This window comes from Durio zibethinus, chromosome 12, assembly GCF_047325235.1.
Source record: "Durio zibethinus cultivar Kanyao isolate XHJ-2024 chromosome 12, ASM4732523v1, whole genome shotgun sequence".
NCBI lineage: Eukaryota > Viridiplantae > Streptophyta > Magnoliopsida > Malvales > Malvaceae > Durio > Durio zibethinus.
The window spans coordinates 22,027,362-22,044,115 of NC_143173.1; the positions used below are offsets into that span (position 1 = coordinate 22,027,362).

A 16,754-nucleotide genomic window follows, 5' to 3' on the forward strand; every position below is an offset into this window, starting at 1 on the left:
ATTTCTTTATTGCTTTTGCTTTTTTATTTTTTTTATTGTTTTTCTTTTTCTAAAAAACTTTAATAAATATTTTCTAAAATTTTTAAAAATATATTTTCAAAGATTTTAATTTTATGTGCGGAACCACTTATATCAACTTTCTTTTTTTTTTTCTTTTTTTTACCCTTTTCATCTTTTTCTTTTTTTAGAAAATACTTAATAATATTTTTAAATTATAAAAAATATTTTTACAGATTTTATTTTTCATGTGTAGAACCTACTTATATAAATTTTTTTTGCTTTTCCTTTTTAATTTTTAACTTTTTATTTTTTTGAAAAAATATTTAATAAAAACTTTCTTTAAATTTTTTTTTAAACCAACTTGATACTAATGGTATGTCACTTTTTTTCCCTTTTTCTATTTTTTCTTTTCTTTTTATATATTTAATATTTTTTTAAATTTTATTTTTTAGTCCCACTTGATATTAAAATTATGACACATGTTAAGTCATTTTCTTCTTTTTTCGCTTTTGCCTTTTATTATTTTTGCTATCTATTTTTTTTTATATATTCAATATTTTTAAAAAATAATATTAAATTTTCTTTAATATTAGTCCATCTATTATATAAATTTAATTCATTTTAATTTTTTTACACTTATTTGAAGTCTTAACGTATCATCTTATCTTTCTTTTTCATTTTTTTATTTTTTTATTTTAATTTTTTATAGATTTTTTATATTTTTTTTGTTTTATATAAATTTTGTAATAAAAATAATATAGGTGTCAACGTGAGACCCCAATTTGTTTTTCCCTTTTAATTTTTTTTATTAAATAAATTTTATAATTGAAGGAATTGATTCATTGCAACGGGGAAACTATTCATTCAATAAATCCACACTCAATTTGGGTGTTCACATAATATCCTAATGAGCTTTCTTTTTTTATTTTTTTATTTTTACTTTTTTCTCAATTGTTTCCTTTTCTATTTTTTTCTTTTTAATAAAAATTAAAAAAAAAAAACTATAGATATGTCCACATGGTATTCAATTTAAGTTTTTTTACCTTTGGTTTCTTTTATGTTTTTTTTTAATTAGATAAATTTTGTAATATGAGATATAGATTGATAAAAATGTCAAAACAATTCATATTTTATGGATTTTGATCGATTTTAATATGATAAAGAAGTGATTTTTAAAGATCAAAATTTAATTATGAATTTTTGAAAAAAAAAAGGTGAGATCGAGTTATAAGAGTGTTTACAGTGCTTTGTTCTTACCTATTTTTAAGTGTATATAAAAATATATATTTTATTATTTATTTAGTTATATACATATATATGCATTATATTAATAAAGTAATTCTTTTGATCTTAATTAAATTTTTTTTATTTTAAGTTCAATATTAGATGACAATATAGCATCTTCTATTTGCATGTTTTTCCTTTTTTTGTTTTTTTAACTCTTTTAGGTTTTTTCTAAAATTTTTTTGTTTACCCTTTTCCCACTTTTTACGCTTTTTGTTTTTTTTTTTTAGATTAATTTTATGAGAAAAAGTGGGTCAATTAAGGTTTACACATTTAATCCTTGTTTGTTTTTGCTTTTCTTTCATTTTTTTAATTTGATAAATTTTACAATAAAAACAATGAATAGATAAAACAAAAAAAAATTACTTACAACTAGATCAAACAATTCAAAATATGACACAGGTTAATAATTTAGCAAAAATTATATATAAATTTAATATAAATAAAAAGTATGTTTTATGTTTTTATATTGATATAATACAAATACATGAATTCTTATTATTTTATACAACATGAATACATGAATGATTAGGTTTATATGTGACAACATGCGGGTACCTTTTTAGTATAATGTAGATTGTAAATTATATTGGTTCATCATCTTATCTAAGTGTTGCCCCTTTTACTGCCTTCTTTTTTTTTTTTTTTTTTATCTATTTTTATAATCTAACACATTTTTTTCTTTTTCTTTTAAGAAACTAAAATATTCAGTTTAAGGGAAATAAAAATAAAAAAAGGAAAGTCAAATAGCCATAAAGGTTATTGAAAAGACACTAATATAAGACAATATGAAAATTAAGATAAAAACATGCGAACACCTTAGTATCCTAACATTCCCAATAACCAAAATATGTGAAAAAAAAAAAATGCAATCTAAAGCCCTATCAATAAAAAATTAACCATTTTAAATCCTAAACACTTTGGCTCCTCTCTTTTTTTTCAATGTTAAATGAAAAGTTATGTTGATGGTTAGATAAAAGATACAAATATAAATATAAAAAAAAATTAATGATTTAAACAATGTCTTGTCAAAATTGTAAAAAAAAAAAAACAAAAAAAAAGAATTTTTTACTGTAAAAAGTAACCATAGATATTTTATTAATTCTGATGTGGTTTTAAATCTAATCATTAACATGACTCTCCATTTAATATTGAAAAAGTAAAAGAGCCAAATCCCAAACATAAAGTCTCAAATAAATCCAATATTAATAATGTGCATATTTACAATAAATTGATCCCAACTTCCCAAGGAATACAATTCATGCTAGTATCATTTTAATGGTCAATAAATTCATTCCAATTTTGTAATCTGGCTTCATTACTTAGTTTTTTTTTTTTTTTAAAACGTTTTGCTATTTCCATGGAAAAACTTTAACCGAAGCAGCAAGAAAAATTGTGTTACTTGTCCACTTTGAATACCAACTGCTGACATGTATGGAACTTGGAACTATGCTTCTCTTCCGATGGACATCATCTGAAGCAGATTAGCACAGGTAGAAATAAACATTGACAAAAGGAAGTATTAAATATTACTGTAAGATCAAAATAGTTAATTGCATCATTTAGAATTGAAGCTTTATCCCGCTGATATTTGGTGTACACGAAAACAAAGGCATGCGACTACCTGTATAATTTTCTCTAGTGTTTTCTCAACACATGAGACTAGGAAATTGTATAATGAGAGGGACGACGAAGGCTTCTTTAAATAGAGGAGAAACAAGCACTGTGCTCCTCCTAGTAATGTCTTTTACTATTCCCCTTAGACTTGTAATTTATTTTATTTAGTCATTGAATTTTTCAATTTTTTAAATTAAATTTAACTTAATTTTTCATAATTTAATCTTTCACAAGCTATATTTTATACACACCTCATTTAGTTTGGGTTTTAGTTAGAGTTAAAATTTTATTTTATTTATTTATTTAATTTTGATTGTTCTAAAAAAGAAAAGAGTTGAACTGAAATCCTTAAAGGTGTGTTTTATTTGGATTTTTGAGATTGAAATTAAGTAAAAAAAAAGTTAATGTAATTGTTTTCAAATTTGAACTCCTATTAATGTTAGGATTAAATCCGTATTTAAATTAACCCAAATGATACCACAATCATGGAGAAGAATTTGAGGGTAAAAAAGTTTTAGACAATGCAAGTTCAAAATTTAAGCTTTTTTAAGTTTCTGATGATTTTTTTACGAGATTCCCAAACTCCGATGACATTTTCCAACGAGCTTTGAAGTTCTTGACGAAGATTCTGAGGATATTTCCGGATTTTGATGATGATTCCTAACTTCTTCAAGCATCAACTTGATTAGGGACCCTACCCATAGTGTTAAGATACAGCAAGCTGCATCTCACAAGTCCTATGCCAAGCTATGCCTTTGTTGAGCCAAGATTCCTTTAGTAATTTTTTTTTCTAGTTTTAGGTATTTAAATTAATTTTATTTAGATATAAATATTATATTAAAAATATTTTTTAATTCTATCAACTTAGTAAAAAATTTAAATCTTAAATAAAATCTTACCAAACTATTGGAATGTTTAATTATTTTTTAGAAAGGTTAAGTTTTAAATAAAATCAATTTTATCAAATTATTGGAGGATTTAAATCTCAAATTGAATCTTATCAAACAATTGAAAGATTTAATAATATTTTAAACAAATTCATAAATAACTTTTGAATTAAAAATCCTACCAAACTATTGTAGCATTTAAATCTCAAATTAAAATTTACCAAACTATGAAAATGTTTAATTATATTTTAAAAAAAATATTAAATTATAATTTTTTAATCTTACTAAACTATTGAAGGATTTAAATCTCAAAATAAAAATTTTACCAAACTATTGAAAGATTTTGTTGATTTTAAAGCAATAAATTATTTGGTAAATTTTAAAAATATTTTAAGACTTTGGATAATATGAAATCAGTTAGTAACATCCTTTGGATGGGTGTTGTAGGAGTCTCATAACCTTCACTACACGTAATCATACTATCGAATCTAATTTTGGTTTCATAGATTAGAATCTATTCCTTTAAAGATATTTGAGTTAAGCTTAAGATTTCGCTTTAAAATGACGCAGGTTCAGTTAGATGGTCAATTGTACCAAAATAAAAAATATTGGTCATGGCTTTTAAAGTTGTGTCAAATAATAGATTTATAGATATATATATTATAATACATTTATATGTGTGTGATTCATTAGGTTCTTTAATATATTGGCAACAAATATAAGATTTGTAATTAGATCAATCAAACCCTTTTGACCTCATCATTAATTCTCCAATTAATCAATTTTATATTTATAGATCATTATTGTAATATAGTAATAACTTATGATCCCTAATTATTAAAGAAAAATAAACGAGGTTTGACTTATTCTTATCAAGACTAATAAGATATTCTCTCGATCTTTTAAGGTGATGATGAATCCTTTATTAATTACAGTATGCATCTTAATATGTCTTATGTTATATTTAACATTGTCTTATTAGGGCATCCATGGTTGTGATCATAAGTAAGATAATATCTAAATATAACATTCCTTATGTAAGATTATTAGTAATTTCAAGTAAGAGAATCAGTTATACAACAACCAATGAGAATGTTGCCATAAATACTAAAGTGATTTGCCAAGTTTATATAAACTTCAACTTATGTGGGTGTAATCACACTAGCACTAATATATTGGATCCCATATGAACTTTATAGTTAAGCATACTTGAGAGAGAGTAATACAAGAATAAGTGACCTCTTGATAAGTCTTTGTGCTACTCCCACTTTTTTTCTTCAACCAAAAAAATCTTACGAGATTAATTACTTGTTTCATTGTCTTAACAGTTTTAGGATCGCCAGACATAAAAAGTTTTAAAAATTCAGAAAAATGAGAGGAGTTGTCACAAATCTTTTTTTAGGGTGTGATTGGCCACCTAAATATTTATCTTTTTAATAGAACTATAAAAGCATGTTTAAAGTTTATCAAAAAAATAATTTTCGGTATACAAAAAATCAGGTTGGGCTCAGGAATCGGTTACGTATGGGAAAGGATTAGCATTCCCACAACACTCATAAATTAATACCATTTAATCATGCACTATTCTCGGTATTAGATGAAATGGTTTTGATTTGAAATTTAATAATAATCCCCTTTATTTAAAAATAAATTTTTGTTAAAACTCTTTATTTATGAATATTGAGAAAATTTTTAAGTTAAAGAATTATCTTAAAATTCTTCAACATTTAGACAGAATTTAAAATAACTCTTTTTGCTTAAGATTTAACAGAATACTCCTTAAAATAAAAATAACACTTTTTGTAGAAGATAATTGTTGGTGACTCTCCAACATTTAGGCAGAGTACCAAGAATTATTTTTTTTGGATTGTTATTTTTGTTTTATTCTATTATATCACAATTTTAAAATATGTATTTTTGTTTTGTTTTGTAAAACATTTTATATGAGAAATTAAACAATGGCATTATCAGGTAACGAACAAAAATTAAAGATAAAGAAATACAAAATGAGCACCAACAATAATATCATGATGCCAATATTACGTAAGATGATGAAATGCAATTTAAAAATGAATTCTTAAGTATAATGAGACCATATTGACTCTCCAACATCTAGGCAGAATTTAGGTATGACTATTTATATTTAAAATCTCATTTTTTTAATATACTTTTATTATTAATTAGTTATTAACCATATTGTTAAAGCGAATTAAGGACCCGTTTGAAAAACTTAATGGAATAAAATTTTCTAAATACTCCATCATTTAGGTGGCATTCGGGAACAAATTACTCTATTTGAGATTTTCACACATATCCTTAGAGTTTTGAAATGGTTTTGAGTATAGGTTTAGGTTGGGGTTTTAAGACTTGCATGGTTTTTTTGGGTGATGATTCGGGATTGTGTGCTAAATTTAGGATTTTTAAAAATTTGAATTTTAAGGTTTTGAATTTTAGGGTTTGGGGTTTTGGATTTTGGATTTCGATTTTAGGGTTTTAGTTTTAAGGTTTCAATTTTAGGGTTTAAAGATTTTAGGATTTAGTTTTAGGGTTTGAAGGATTTAGGGTTTCAATTTCGAGGTTTAGATTTTTTAATTTTAAAAAAACGTGAACATATTTAAAAAATTTCAACATCTATGAGGACTTTTGGAACAAGTTCAATTTTTGTGATTTAAAAAAAATAAAATTTTTTATGAAAAGTTAATATTAATTTATTTAATTTTTATTTTTTTACAATAATTCTTCAATATCTAGACGAAATTATTTAAAGTATGATTGTATTCCCTTTAACATCTAGGTAGGAAAACTTTTTTTCTTTTATTAGTAATTAATTTTATAATCATGTTATATTATTATTATTATTGTCATAACGTCTAGATCTGTGAATTTATCGCTAGACATTGACTTTAAGAATCGTCACTAATCTTTTTTGTTTAGGTGCGATTGACCACCTAAGGAATTTATCCTTTCATGAAACATCTAAGCTTAACTAAGGGTTCCTAAAAGAATAAGTTTGGGTCTATCAATCAGAACGGGATTTGGAAGTTCGGTTATGAGTGAGGAAGGTTATAGCACATTCACAACGCCCATCGAAGGATGGTATCAACTTGATTTCGTGTTACCATTAAACCTAAAAAATTTACCAAGTAATTAATTATTGAAAATTATTCTTAATTGACTCCAATACTTTTGACAAAAAATTAAGAAAAATCCTCTCACCTCAAGAGTATGTAAAAAAACTATTGTTTCACTTACAGATACTCCATCGTTGGATTATTTAACATTAAAAAAAATTACAAAAAAGAAAGAATAAAAGAAATAAAATAAAATAATAAAAAAGAATAATGATTCACCTTTTAATATAAATATTTTTCTTTTCATTTTAAAAAATTTTATTGCTTTTATACAAAAAAAAATTGATACTTTCAATTTTTCTTTAAAGCAATTGGAAATTTTTATTTTAAAAATTTTATTTTTAAGAAAAATTGATACCTTTAGCTTTTTCCTAAAAATATTTTTTAAAACTTTTTATTTCCTAAAAAATTGATACTTTCAACTTTTTTCCCCAAAATGTTTTTGAAAATTTTTTATTTTAAAAACTTTATTTTTAAGAAAAATTAATACTTTCAACTTTTCCTTAAAAATATATTTTTTTAAACCTTTTTTATTTTTAAAAAAAATTGATACTTTCAACTTTCCCTTAAAAATATATTTTCAAGAAAAATTGATATTTTTAACTTTTTCTCAAAAAATTTTTTTGAAAATTTTATTTTAAGAAAATCATTTAAGAAAAAAATAAAATAAAATAAAATAAATTAAGGAATACCAAATAATTTTAATTTAATAAATAAATCAATAAACATTAATGTGGCTCGGCTCAGCAATTGGAATCGGTTCGGCTCCAGGAAGAAAAACGGCTCGAATGTATGGCTCGACTGGAAGTGGCTCAGGTCCAGGCGGTCGACTGGCACTCGGGTCAAAAAGGGTTAGTGCTCGGGTCGGGTCAGTTCAAACAGAAACGCGCAGATCCTTTGGATTTACTGATGCCAAAATGACATCTTTTTAACAAGATATATAAAGCTAAAAACTCAACCTTTCAGTAAATACGTCTTTATTATTTTTATTTTTTTGTTTTATTCTTATTTTATTAATATTATTATTAATGTTACTATTATGATTATTTACCATTATAATTATTTAATAATTTTAATATTAATAAATAAGAACTAAAAATAAGATTTTATCGAATAAACATAAACAAAATTCGATGCCTACATTCATAAGTAAAAGTATAAATACATATCAATCTCAACAACTTTTATAGACATCCTTTCGTAGCAAAGCATTAATTAAAATATTTAAAATATATAATTTTACTGTAATAATGATCTCATAATTATAATTATTTGTAAGTCACTTGTAAAACTTGTTTAATGTAAGAAATTTATCATTAAACATTAATAATATAATTGAAAGTTTAAACATAATTCTCAGATATAAAATCTCTAATATAGCATGAGTATTTTTAAAAAATCTAATTAGTCTTTAGACCATACTCCAACAATTCCCTTTTAAGAGTCTATAGATTTTAGAGAAAACGTGTTCGTAACTTCAACGTTTACGACCTTCTTGGTCAATGCTTGTTCCACAAGACAATTTCTTCCCTTCACCAACGTTGCTTCCTACCATTCCTTTTGGATGACTACTTTATTCTGGTCCTCTTCAATCAATGCTAGTTTGGGCCACAGCTCCTCCAAATCATCGGCCGTTGATATATGGTAAATTAAAAAGGATTGACGTACGCAACACTTATCAAAAGTGTCAGACAAGAAAAAGTGAAAAAAAAAAAAAAAAGAAGAAGCAGGAGACGAAAAGATAACGGCAAGACAGAACCCCACAGGAGAAAAATAATGATGTAAGGGACACCAGCGAGATCCAGGGGACCCTAGGAGAGAAGAAAAATAATTATTCTTTATCTTTTTAACTCCTTTAAATTAATTTATTTTATTCTCTATATAAATATTATTTTTGACAAAAAAATATGCATGAATTTGAGAGATAATTATAAAGTTAAAATTGGATTCATTTGGTACTAAAGATTTATTACTAAACTACACCTGCAACCCTAAAGATAAAAAGAAACATTGTATTAAACCATTACTCCACGTTAATATATATATATATATATATATATAATATTCACATAATCATGTTATTTAAAAAAGTTAATGATTTATTATAAAATAATTAATAAATTTATTAAAATAAATATTCACATTTAATTATCACATGTTATGTGTAGTGAATTGTGAACTTTTTTTATAATGTAATTATATGGTTTGAATGAAAAAAATATATGTCAACATGAAATAATCATTTCATACAATTTCTGATAGCTATGACTAATGCAATGTAATTGATAAAATTCTACCTATGTTTTAACAATTCTTGATAGGTCAAACAAATATTGTAAAACGTTTCATTTAGAAGACTAAATCTTAATGGTTATAATTCAAATTTTTTTATTTTAAATTTTATATTTGAATTATGAGAAGAGAGCTAAGGATCACAAAACATTGTGCAAACATGTAATTCAGAAGCATGTACATTTAAAAGTAATATGAAAGGATTCGATAGAAGAAAAAAAAAAGGAATCTGATCAAAGTTAAGCCAAATAACTTTGCTAAAAGCAATAACGTGGTCGGTACAAGTCAAAAAAAAAAAAAAATCGAAGACTTGTGATTCTTGACTCAATATTACTAATAAGTCTTCCTTGACTTATTTTTTTAATCCGTTTTTTATTTTATAGAAGAAAAAGCATCTCCGAATCTTTTTCACGAATCACGTTAAACTTTTTTTTTAATAAAAAAATTTGTACTTTTAAAAATTATGAATGATAAAATAATTTATATTCAATAAATTTTGATTCATCTCAATTTGATAAATTTTTTTAAGTTAGAAAGTGAATCAATTTTTCTTTTAATGAGATTTGGTCAGTAGCAAGTTTTAGGATATTTTACCTCGATTCTCCTGATATTAGTTAATTAATTTTATAAATAATGTATATATATTAATAAAATTATTTTTAATATTTTAATTTAAAATATTAATTTAATAAAAATATTATATTTATATATAATAAAGACATAATTTATATTAAAAATAATATTTTATGAATATAATTATAAATTAAAATCATTAAATTAATTTCAAATCAGATATGAATTATACACAGATCAAAATTGAATATAAAAAATAAATAATTTACATTGAGTCCGAATCAGATATGATTTTTAAAATGTTAGGTCTGAGTTGGAGCGGACAAAATTTCGTCCTGCCCGACCCAAGGTTATCGCCAATAAAAGTAGAAAAAGGGATTACAAAAGCCATGAATTTAAACTGCATAGCTGCAGGATGCATGCTAGGGTGGGAATCAAGTTAAACTTTGCATCTTCACCTTTAACAACCGCGTTATTTGCCAGAACAAAGTGTGTTATAGGCTTGACTGACTATACCTTTAACATTATTTGTTAATCAGACAAGTGGAAAACTGGTAGTCTATTGAATAATCTTGAGTGGTCCCTGAAATCTGTAAAAGTTGAACTCAATAATTATTTAAGCAATGCTCAATCAAGGTTTTTTTAATCATTGATTCCATCGATTCAAGTTTCTTTTCATTTCTCCTGCTCTTTGCTTTCACTCATGGACAACATCAACATCCAGTTTCTTTCAATCTTTGTGATAAAATGTTTTATGGTTGGCTTTGCTATGAGTATGACTGTGACTAATCTCACCACAGATCAGTCCACACTTCTCGAATTCAAAGGCCAAATCGTTGATCATCACAATGTTTTGGCTAGTAATTGGACCACTTCTAGCACAGTCTGCCATTGGGTTGGCATTTCTTGCAGTGCCCGCCATGGAAGAGTCACTGTCTTGCATCTTTCAGGCCTGGGTCTTGGGGGAAGTCTTGTTCCACACCTAGGAAATCTGTCGTTCCTAGTCTCACTTAACTTGACTGGCAACAATTTCCATGGCAATCTACCCAATGAGTTGGCCAAGTTGCGTCGCTTGAAACTCATTGATTTGAGTTGCAATGCTTTTAGTGGGGAGATTCCTTCATGGTTTGAAAGTTTAACTACACTTGAAGAAATACAACTGGGTGGAAATAGTTTCCAAGGTACGATGCTACATATATATAGAAAGGATTAACTTTTACAAAAAAAAAAATTACATTTTTTAAATCATTGATTTTGATGGATGTAAGAGATAAGATTAACCCATTTTTTTTCTCTTTTTCACTTAACCCTTTGATCTATAATGATTAAAAAAAGTGTAAAACTTTTTGGTTACACTGATATAAATTGATATTTTCCTCTATATATAAGAGAGGAACCAACTTGTACAAAAAAATTTTACACTACTTTTTTTAGCTATTATTTTAATAGATCAAAGAGATGAAATTAAATAATTTTTGGTTCTCTTTTTTATATATCTTTCTTATTTTTTGAATTTATTGAAATTAATAATTAAAAAAATATATAACGTTTTAATTTTAGGCGTAAGTTGATTCCTCTCTCTCTATATATTGTTTTTCATCCTCTAAGCTGAACTTTGGAAATAATTGCTTTATTTTTAATGTTGCCAACAATTGGGTGGTCAATTAATATTGTGTTAAATACTTCGTTCTAATAATTAGGATTTAAATCTTGTCAGCTGGTATTATTTTCTACTTAATATTTTCATTATTGACTAAAATTCCTATTAGGTGATATTATTTTAATTCTTATTGTTACTAAAAAACTTTTTACTTTCAAGATAAATTTGGTATACATAATTGGCTTAGTTAAATGTATCAATCATCTATGACTTTTGTATAATATTTTATTTTCATGTGCGCATCTTTAAAATTTATTTTTTGGACCTAGAAAGTTTTAAAAGATATTTTACTTTCATCCATTCCAAAAAAAAAAAAAATTTAAAGGTGAAATGTTGAATGTTTATTATCATTATTATTATTTTTAAATTATGATACAAAAGGCATTAAAACTTTGCTTTCATGGTGTTTATAGGTGAAATCCCTCGAGAAATCGGTAATCTTAATGCATTGGAGATATTTGCTGCAGAAAATATGAGCCTAGTTGGTCCAATCCCAGCTTCCATGTTCAAAATTTCATCTTTGAAGGAAATTTATTTGTCCAATAATAATTTATCTGGTAATATTCCAGATGATATGTGTTACCATCTTCACCAACTTCAAGTGTTTGACATATCCAACAACAAATTTTCTGGCTACATTCCTTCAAATATAGGAGAATGCACAAATCTTCAAACTCTGTTATTGTCTCTTAATCAACTCAATGGGCTCATTCCTAGAAGCATCGGAAATTTAACCAAGCTCAAAAATGTGTATTTGAGTGGAAATTTTTTAAAAGGTAAGCTATATATATTACTTACGATTTTTTCTTTCTTTCTCCACTTTTATAATTATTTCATTTGATTTTTTTTTTGTTCCCTCTTTTTAGTTCAAATTTTGTTTTTGCAATTATCATTTTTGCAGGTGAAATCCCATGGGAGATTGGGAATCTTATCGAACTGGAGGTATTTTATGCAAAAAATATGAGCCTAAGTGGACCGATTCCACCATCTATCTTCAACATCTCTTCATTAAAACAAATTTCTCTCAATAACAATTTTCTATCCGGTAAGCTCCTCGTAAAACATCTTTTTTATTTGTTTTAATTTAGAAGTATAAAATAGGTATAATTACTATATAGACTATGAACATCGTATACACTATTGATAAAGTGCTAATCAAATTCTTAATTTTAATGATCAAAATTTAATTTTTTATAATCGCATATATTAAAAAAGGGCATTTTTGTTTGTGAAAATTATAATAACGTTGACTGTTTAGATGAATTTCATAAACAAAGAAATAAAAAAGTTACAATTTCAATGGGAATGTTATAAAAAAGGACAAAATTTATTGTGAAGCTATTTATAAGAGATGAAAAATTAAAAAAATGGAATCTATACTTATACATATAATGTGAATTGTTGAGTTAGAGACTTAATTAACTTTGAACTAATATAAAACCATAAAATTTAATTAAATACTAATTTAAAAATAAGAAAATATTAGTAGTTCACCTTCCTATGTATTAGGCTTGGAACCTATCTCATATGCATTTTAAAAAATTATTTTTTATATGAATTTTTATTTGATATAATATTAGTGTATAAATATTATATATGATCACTAAATCATGCAATCACATAGTGTATCAAATATTAATTTATAATTAAAACATGCATTCTTTTCAGGTAAATTACCAAACATGGGATTGGTTTCAAATCTTGAAGGGCTTTACCTAAGGAATAATAATCTGAGTGGAAATATTCCCGACTCCATCTCTAATGCTTCTAGACTCAGAGTTGTAACTTTGAATGAAAACTCTTTCTCTGGCCATATTCCACTTTCCTTTGGCAATCTAAAATTCCTTGAGGTGTTGTGCTTTTCGATGAACCAATTGACCATAGAAACTTCGAGTCATATGTCGAGCTTTCTTTCTTCCTTGGGAAATTGTAAGAATCTAAGAGTTTTGGACATAGCATCGAATCCATTGAATGTCACCCTTCCAGCTTCTATCTCTAATCTCTCAGCATCACTGGAAACTTTGCGTGCTCATGATTGCAAAATCAAAGGCGCCATTCCAACGGAAATTGGTAGCCTAAGCAACATTATAGCTGTGGAGCTTTTTCGAAATGAATTAAATGGGTCTATTCCAGCTACAATAGGAATGCTCCAAAAAGTGCAAGGTTTGTTTCTTGATGATAATAAGTTACAAGGCTCCATTCCATACAATATTTGTCATTTGAAGAAACTGAGCTATTTATCATTGAGTGGTAATATGCTTCAAGGATCAATACCTACATGTTTGGGTATTTTGACTTCTTTAAGGACTCTAAATTTGTCATCCAACAAGTTGTATTCGACAATACCCTTCACCTTTTGGAGCCTTAATTATATTTTGAAGGTAGACTTGTCATCAAATTATTTGAATGGTTCAATTCCAAGGGATATTGGAAATCTGAGAGTACTAACATATTTGAATTTGTCAAGGAATCTATTTTCAAGTGATATTCCAGCCACAATTGGAGGTCTAAATGATTTACAAACTTTGTCCGTGTCTAGTAATAGATTACAAGGTTCGATTCCTACATCATTGGGTGACTTGACAAGTTTGGAAACCTTAGATTTATCTGATAACAATTTCTCTGGGATAATTCCTAAGTCTTTGGAAAGACTGACCTATCTCAAGTACTTTAATGTGGCTTTCAACATATTAGAAGGAGAGATTCCCACTCAAGGATGCTTTAGAAACTTCACAGCTAAATCATTTATGAAGAATTATGCACTTTGTGGCTCACCTAAATTACAAGTCCCTCCTTGCAAAAATTCCAGCCATGGACTATTCAAGACCCACATTGTTCATGTTATGACATATGGTATAGTAACAATTGCTTCCATAATATGGATAGTTGCTTTCATCTTTGTCTTAAAAAGGTGCAGGAAAAGGAGCACAAATCTGTCAATTGAAGGAAATTTATCAACTATGGAAATATTGACAGCAAATTTGCACAATAGACTTATAGAAGCGACTAATAGATTTAGTGATGCCAACTTGCTTGGTTCTGGAAGCTTTGGCTCGGTATACAAAGGAACACTGTCAGATGGGACGGCTGTTGCAATAAAAGTTTTTAACTTGCAGGTAGAAGGAGGATTTAAGAGTTTTAATGCTGAATTTGAAGTTATGCAAAATATACTTCATCGCAATCTTGTCAAGATCATTAGTTATTGCTCTTGTATGGATTTCAAAGCATTAGTGCTTGAATTCATGCCTAACGGAAGCCTTGAAAAATGGTTATATTCTGGCCATTATTTCTTGGATATACTACAAAGGATCAACATAATGATAGATGTTGCATCAGCATTAGAATACCTCCATTTGGGACATCCAAATCCTATAATCCATTGTGACCTAAAACCAAGTAATATCCTACTAGATGGAGATATGGTTGCACATGTGGGAGATTTTGGCATTGCCAAACTGTTGGGAGAGGCAAATTCCATGAAACAAACCGTGACACTGGCCACTATTGGATATATGGCACCAGGTGATAATTTCATTCCCCTATTCAATTTTATTGCTAGGTGTATGTATGCCTCAGCGTTCATCTTATTTATGATTAATGACATTATGATATCTTGTTTCTAATTTTGCTTCTAATTAATACTCTAAGTTTTAGTTTTGTCTCTGCAAGTTTTTTTATCTTCTTTTCTTACTCAACATACCACTTTGCCTTTATAAAAAAAAGTCATGTGACATCAGTTTAATGATTCCATTATGTTTTAAAAATGCGCAGAATATGGATCTGCAGGAATTATTTCTACAAAAAGTGATGTATATAGCTATGGTATCTTATTAATGGAAATTTTCACAAGAAAGAAGCCCACAAATGAAATTTTTGTTGAAGAAATAAATATGAAGAATTGGGTGGAAGAATCACTATCTAATGGAACAATTGCTGCTGCGGATTCTAGCTTGTTGGGAAATGAGGAAGAACATTTTACGGCTAAAGCTAATTGTATATCATCTATAATGAGGTTAGCTTTAAAATGTTCAGCTGAGTTACCTGAAGAAAGAAAAGATATGAAGGATGTTGGTTTTATACTTAAGAGAATCAAATTAGAGTATCTAAACGTGGTAAGTAATTAATTTGTTTATTGTTATTGATATATCGTTTATAAAACTTTCCTCAAAGATTGATTTCTTTAAAACTTTATAATTTTCTTGCAGATTCAAGGTAAGAATTGTTGAAGTAGAAAATTTGTATCCTTTTCAAGGTACTTTAATAATTTTTAATTATAAATTTTCCATAGAATATGCACAAAATAGAGTTCTTTAATTTTGGTGGATTAATTTTATTCTTGCTTCACAATGTCAGGTTATGGAAAAAGCCGTTGAATTCGTCAAAGATGTCCATCCAAGTTTAGAATTTCCATCACCTCTCTTCATTTAGCAAATTGAATTCTTCCATAGTTCCATGGTATCTGATGTTCTAATTTTATCAACTATGTACAAGATATGTCTTTTTACTTGTTCTTCTTGTTTATGTTGATAAACCAGCAAATTTTAGATGGAATGATGAGAGAAGATAGTGGTATAGGAAAGTTTGGTGAGTTTAATGTTTCATGTAATTCTGGTTTGAAATTTGTTCCCAAGTAAGAACTTAGACTAATGCAGGTTTCATGTAATTTAGTTTCTTGTAATTGTTAATGGTGTGGTAGTGTTGTTATGAATATGACATATGAATCCGACATGGACTTGACTCTTTTGATCATGTTAAAAGCAGTGAGGTTTCTGCTCTAATTCTAATTACATGAAGCTTAATTGAGAGAGAGAATAAGTAATAAACTTGTGTCGGTGCAATGGCAAGTCAACAAACTCCGAGAAAGTCAACTATTTAAACCAGTCTATCTTCCCAAAAAAGATTTCAAAGTTTCCCAACAATTCTAAAAAATTCTTACTACTGTAAGAAAATTAACTTTTATTCTGTCCCTAAATTACATTATCAACGAAATTTTTTTCAATAAATTTTCATAAAAAATGTTTAAAGTCGTTACAAGTATTTCGTCCAAGATGAAAATTTTTGTTCGTAATAATAGGTTAAATAGTACAATACATTTTTGTATTTTAATAAAATAGTAAAATTAATTTATTTATCTTAATATGTTCAAATTAAATCTTTATACATTAATTAATTGTTAAATTTAGTCAAATTGTTAATGATTCAAATTTTTTTCGTTTAAATTAAATACATATTTGACCTCTAAACTTTGTAATTTTGGTAACATTGGTATCTAAAGAATTTTTTTGTCACATTTATACCTAAACTATTAAA

General features: G+C 26.4%; 1 protein-coding gene across 2 annotated transcripts; it reads left to right on the plus strand.

Moving 5' to 3' along the window:
- Positions 1-10,410: 10,410 nt before the first annotated feature.
- Positions 10,411-16,197, plus strand: LOC111296640 (uncharacterized). 2 transcript variants are annotated; one of them, XM_022891037.2, is made up of 7 exons: positions 10,411-10,965; positions 11,858-12,220; positions 12,346-12,489; positions 13,113-14,966; positions 15,216-15,556; positions 15,650-15,696; positions 15,798-16,197. In XM_022891037.2, the coding sequence occupies exons 1-6, from the start codon at positions 10,488-10,490 to the stop codon at positions 15,668-15,670; spliced, it is 3,201 nt and encodes a 1,066-aa protein (XP_022746772.2). In that variant the 5' UTR covers positions 10,411-10,487; the 3' UTR covers positions 15,671-15,696; positions 15,798-16,197. The 2 variants fall into 2 exon arrangements, with proteins under 2 accessions (XP_022746772.2, XP_089597340.1); XM_089741214.1 differs by lacking the exon at positions 15,650-15,696 and having other exon boundaries at positions 15,798-16,008.
- The last annotated feature ends 557 nt before the right edge of the window (positions 16,198-16,754 follow it).